Source organism: Equus caballus, chromosome 25, assembly GCF_041296265.1.
Source record: "Equus caballus isolate H_3958 breed thoroughbred chromosome 25, TB-T2T, whole genome shotgun sequence".
NCBI classification, from domain to species: Eukaryota; Metazoa; Chordata; class Mammalia; order Perissodactyla; family Equidae; genus Equus; species Equus caballus.
In genome coordinates this window covers 26,397,075-26,403,126 of record NC_091708.1, presented here as the reverse complement: position 1 = coordinate 26,403,126, position 6,052 = coordinate 26,397,075, and the positions used below count along the sequence as shown (strand labels likewise).

At 43.9% G+C, this 6,052-nt stretch overlaps 1 protein-coding gene across 1 annotated transcript in view; it reads right to left on the bottom strand.

The window, feature by feature from the left end:
- Window positions 1-2,391: 2,391 nt before the first annotated feature.
- Window positions 2,392-6,052, bottom strand: part of SLC31A1 (solute carrier family 31 member 1) — a 32,246-nt gene continuing 28,585 nt past the window's right edge. Inside the window, exon 5 of the mRNA XM_001488979.5 lies at window positions 2,392-5,691. Within this exon, the coding sequence (XP_001489029.1) occupies window positions 5,490-5,691 (202 nt within the window). The 3' untranslated portion in view covers window positions 2,392-5,489. The remainder of the gene's footprint in view (window positions 5,692-6,052) is intronic.

Below are 6,052 nucleotides of genomic sequence, written 5' to 3'. Positions count from 1 at the left end.
TAGGCAGTTAGTCACGTCAATGAACAAAATCAACAAAGATCTGTGCCCTTGTGGAGATTAGATTCTAGTGATTTGGCGTAAACTTGACCAAGTTGTGGGTTTCTAGAATCTGTTTATAGAATGGCTTTGTAACTAGTTGGGGGTAAGTTTGGGAGGACAGGCAGTGGAAGGAAACATAATGGGAATGTTTCTAACAGTATTACCATCATTCCAATTCTCCTTTTCTCAACTCGTCTAAGAGTTTTTCCCACTACGAGCCAATCTGAGAAGCAGCTCAGAGGGTAATTTAGAATTATGTCCTGTTGTTTTCACTGTTTAATTCAACTACAGGGAACCACCAGCTGTGGTAGAAAGAACCTCTGGAATCATTGGTACTAAAGAGACCCCTTCGCAGGGTCTTTCTGGGTAGTTTAAGTCTAGGTAATAACAGTGTGGGAGAGGCAGGGATAAAAGAGTAGACAGTTTTCCTTCCTCCAACCGTTCTTACAAACCCTTTATTCTTCCAGTTTTATCTAGGACCTTGAATTCTGTTATCTTACAGTCTTAAAAACATAGCAAGAATCAGGCTTCAGATAGGGAAATGTTACATTATTTTGAAGCCTGCAAAGGCCAATAGCTAAGGGCAAAAAAAAAAAAAAAAAAGAGGAAGAAACAAGGCTGGCTGTCACTGTGACTTCCACCATGAATAGACACAGAAGCACAAAAACATTGTGGCTCCTGAATTTTTTCCCCTTCCCTCCTGTTAGCAAATACTCGGAGGGCTGTGTGCAGAAGACGCTGTACCGAGTGCCTTATGCAGATTATCTCATTTAATCTTTAACTCCTATGGGGAGAGTATTTTATCCTAATTTTACAAAAGGCAAAACTAATGCTCAGCTATTGAGGGGTAGAGCTGAGACTCCAACCCAGGCAGACTGATTTCTGAACCCACGCTTCTAAACTTCTTACTACACCGCTTTCCTAGTCTTCCACTGCTGGGTCTAAGAATGTGGGGACACCAGGGGTGGAGTGAGGAATTGGTGTTTCAATTCTCAGGAAATTTCCATGCTATTTATAAAGGAGACAGTTACCAGATTAGTAGATAAGAGCTCATTGCACCTGTAAATCTTTCTTGACACAACTGAGATCACATGCATCAATTGTGTATTTCTCGGGTCCGAGCGTTCATTTCTGGATTGCTCAAGCTCAGGAAGATGGTCAAGTGTTGTGAAGAGATGCCAGCCTTAGCCAGAAGAGTGGACCTTTCCTTTTCCCGAAAGCCGGAAGAACGATAATCAGAAGACAATAAAAATATACTTAGTGTGGCTTGGACAGCCAGCCCTCGTGGTCTAGTGGTTCAGATGCAGCGCTCTCACCGCTGCGGCCCAGGTTCCTGTCCTGGTCAGGGAACCACGCCACCTGTCTGTCGGTTGGCATACATGGCAGCTGCGTGTTGCTGTAATGCTGAAAGCTATACCACCAGTATTTCAAATACCCGCATGGCCACCCAAGGTAGATAGTTTTCAGGGGAGCTTCCAAACAAAGACAAAGGAGGAGGACCTGGCCACTCACTTCTGAAAAAACTCGTCATGAAAGCCCTACGAACAGCAGCGGAACATTGATGTAGCCCCACAAGGTGAGAGGATGGTGCAAAAAGACCAGGCAGGTTCTGCTCTGCTGTACACAGGGTCACTAGGAGTTGGAATTGACTTGACAGCACTAACAAGTGGCTTGGATGCCTATCATGTGCTGGATGCTTCATACCTATTGCTCTTAATTCAAATAGGTACTAGTATCGCCTTTTTATAAGTGAGAAAACTCAGGCTTAGGGATTATTAAAATAACTTGCCTAAGGTCACACTTCTATTAAGTGGTGGAGCCAGGACTAACTCAAGTATGCTTGACTCCAAAGTCCATGCTTATCATACTACACCATGGAAGAGACTAGGCGTGGTGCTGAATGGCAAGATGCCCATCTGGGGGCCAGTAGGAAGGGCAAATAACACCAGCATTCTGGCATTACCAAAGGGATAGGCAGGGCCAATGCTCATCGCAAGGGTTGGCAGTGAAGTTCCTAGAGGCCCAACTCAGGGCCTCTTGCCTGACAGTATAAATACAAGGAAGGGATTATGATATGACAAGTTAGCTTCTAAATTCAGGAATCCTTGGTATACTACGTTATCTGATGCAGCTTCATGAAGACCCTGTCTCCTGTGCAAAAGGTCATGTAGATCTTCTGGCACGTACTAGCTTGTCATTTTAAGTGGAGGAGGAGGAGGAGAGTGAGATGAAGACAGAGAGATCAGGCCACCTAAAAGACTGACAGCTTAAAAACTGATGGTAATGGCCAGACTCTATGTGGACAATGAACAGACTACTTACTCTGACATCACTCTGGGAGAAAGACATACATAAAATCACAAAATCAAAATATTTATTCTCTTCTTTTGTACATGACACTGTTAAAACATTCCTATGACAGCAATACTGCTCTCCAGGAGCTTACAATCTAAAGCAGTCAACATTAATTGTAGACTCAGTGATTAAGGCATAATATCAAATGCAGACTTTGTATCTTTAGATGTATCTTCTAAAAGCAGCAGCTAGAGAGGGCAGGATCAAAATTAAATGACATGAAAATGTACCCTCTGCCCCCTCTCCTTATAAGAAACCCCTTGTGGCCAGAATCCAAGACCAGTGCCCCACAGCCTGCAAGGGAATTCCAGACAACCCTACCATAGAAGTAGTGAAGAAACCTTAACCTTTAACTCCCCGTTGGACACAAAGGATTCCCTGTTTGTGGGCAACGGGGAGCTTAGTGTTCCTCTAGCATAGACTGGAGACAGCACCTAAGATTCTGTAACTCTGCGGATGGTAGTAGGTAGCTCTTTACCTAGCCTTATAGAAATTCTAGTTGGACAATTGCTCCTTGAACCACGCTGAAGGTCTCTACCAAGTTTTACGCCTTTTGGTTGGTATCTATATCGACTGCACAGCAATGTTCATAGAGATTTAATAAACTAGATAAATGGGATAAAAGACTGAAAGGAAGAGAAAAGCAGAGCAGAATACGGGACCAAAGAAATGGGGATATGCCTTTCTAATGTGAAGAGGGAAAGAGGAAAAGAGAAATCTGATCCAAAAGGAACAAAGAAGTCAGGCACTAAATTCCCAGTGAACACGGACACAGAGATGAAAGTCAACAAGACCATTATATCATCACAATCCAAGAGCTCAGGGCAGATGGAATTTAAGCTTTAATTTTCCTCCTTCAGCAGCTTCCTCCTTTGGCGACCTGATCGAAGAATTGCGGGATTCAGGTTTGTCATGAGACTATCTTGAGTACCTGAAGACCTAGCTCAAACTGATGTTTCTGAGTTTCAAATTCACAGCATTTTGTCTTAACCGGCCTTGATTAACCGTACTGAAAAGGTCCTGTACCTGAAAGGGTATTTCACAGCAGCTCACATAAGATTTCTAGAGAGCACCAGGGTCACTACTAACCATTGATTCTTATTATTTTTCATGGTTTTATTATTCCTTGGCTTCTGAGACAATAAGAGACTATTTACACCTTAGTGTTGGATTCTGTCAGTACCTGTGATTCACTCTGCTGATGCTAAGTGTCAGCGTTACAAGGGCCTGGAATGAGAGAAAAGCACACAACTCTAAATGTTGTTCTTCAATTTTAACCTCCGTCCAGTAGGCTCATAACCCTCCCTTGGTTCAAAGCCATGCAAGTACACATTCCTCGCTATCCAATACTTAATTGGCACCCACGGAGAAAGTACAAACTTCAAAACCACAACAGAGGCCAACAGGATAGCAGTGTTTTGTCCCCTCGGCCCTGAGGCACAAGTGGAGTCTAGCACCAAGGAGGGCAGGATTTAACAGACCAGCAGGAGGAGTCTCTTTACAGAGGTAGTTTGGACCGAACAGACTGCAGTGTATACTAACAACCAAACAGAATAAAAATCCCATGTGATTCTTCATTGAGAAAAGAGTTTTGGCCACTTGTGATCTAATTAAGCCCCAAGAGTAACAAAGATGGGCAAAAGAAAGAGGATCTGCCTGGTATGGGCATGGAGTTTGGGGGCTGAGGAAAATCTGGCCATCAGCAGACCATACACTAAGTCTCTCCAAAGAGAAGGCTGGACTTCTGCCCTTCTGGCCCGAACTGGCTGATTTACACTGCAGATCAAAGGTCTTTTCAATCTTCAAGCTACTTCCAAGAAAACACAGATCTATTAAGATAAGGTCTAGTGATTTCATCCATGATGGGAAAAGTTACTTTGGCTACAGCCCTTTGTGCACATGCGCTTGGGTACACATACACACAGATGTGGCTGGATCAATGTTTGTGGAATGACTAAGTGTTTAGATGAGCAGCATTCAGTACCTGACTTAAGCCCAGACATACCACCTACTAATAGCAATTCAAATTCCATGCCCAATACCAGGTAGCTCACTCACCAGGTGATACTCCCTTCGCTTAAAGCAGACATTCTCAAAGTGTGGTCCCCTGACCATCAGCAAGAGCATCGCCTAGGGACTTGTTAAAAATGCCAATTTGGGGGCTCTGGCTTAAGGGCAAGAAACTAGTCTTTTAACAAACCCTCCAGGTGATTCTGATGCATGCTAAAGTTTGAAAACTACTGGTTTAGAGGCAGACACACGAAAACAATTAATGGGAGAAAACGACTCAAACTCTTGCTTCATTCAGCTGTGACAAACCAAGGTACCAAGTCAAAACGTCAATGGTTTTGTTTTAAAATATCTACTTCTATTTTCTCAAATTGATTGTCATCCTTTTTTTTGATTGACAAGTTCATTCTAATCAAAATCTTAAGTGGGAACACAAGTGGATGAGTCAGCCACCCAAGAATGCACATTTCTGCAAGCTCCAGGCCTGAATTTAGTCTCAAACCACCCCTCTGCCCACTACAAAGATTTCAGCATAACACATTGCACCTCGGGAAAGGCACAATGTATTTCTCACTCACTGAGTCCAAAGACTTGGAACTTATTTTTTTAATGTTAAGTTTGGGTTCTGGGTTTAGTTGGGCAAGAATTTCCCTCAGCTGCTGTCAATCCTGGCTGAAGTTAATCCCTTTCCTTCACTGACTCAGGAAAAATACTTCAAATTCACATATTGTCTGTTAAAAAAATGAAAAAAGAAGACTACAAGAGGAAACAGGTGATCAAGCTGCCGAATAGAACGCTACCTGGATTAGACAACAATTGGATCTGAGATGACGGGGGAGGAGAGGACATCTCATGGGTGGCTTCACCTCAAGAGAACTGAGAATCTCAGCTCATTAGGAAAAAATGGGAGGTTACCAGTTTAGCTCAGAGACTGTAAGCTAAACCTCTGTTGATATGTGTGTGTGTGTGTTGTGTGTGTGTAAGGAGATAAGGAGCAAGAAGGGAAGATCGGAGTAGGAATCATGTCTTCCAGCCTTGAACTGCTTCCCACTGCAATTGATAAGGCCACACCATGGAGTTTGACGTTAATGGCAATGCTCTGTGATATCCACTACCACCGCCTTCTTCCAGCTGAAGAAAAAGTATCCTGTGCCGGCTCCTGCTGCGACAGCAATGCAGAGGTACCCATTGTAGGTCATGAAGATGAGCATGAGGAAGTAGCTGACGACCACCTGGATGATATGCAGCACAGTTTGCAGGAGGTGAGGAAAGCTCAGCATCTGCTGCCTGGAGAGTAAACAGGGACACAATAGTCAGGGACCCCCAGGGGTGTTCAGGCCGCTCTGCAGGTCAGGAGAAAGGGGGAATGGTTGTAGTCATGGGCTCAACTTGAACTGGACTCCCTTACAGCCACCCTGGCAACTCATGGGTACTTGTGTGTACGTATGTTGTTTATTGGTCCCTGGAAATAAAACATGATATGGCTGTCAGGTTTATAAATATTGGCTAGGTATGACTACATGTCAGCAGAAGGAACCCTCTTCGGGAAAGGGGAGAGGAAGGAGGAGTGATCCCCTGACTGACCTCCACCTTGGATCCCGAAAGGGAAGCCCTAAACCCTCTCATACTTATTTGACTGGACGTTTTC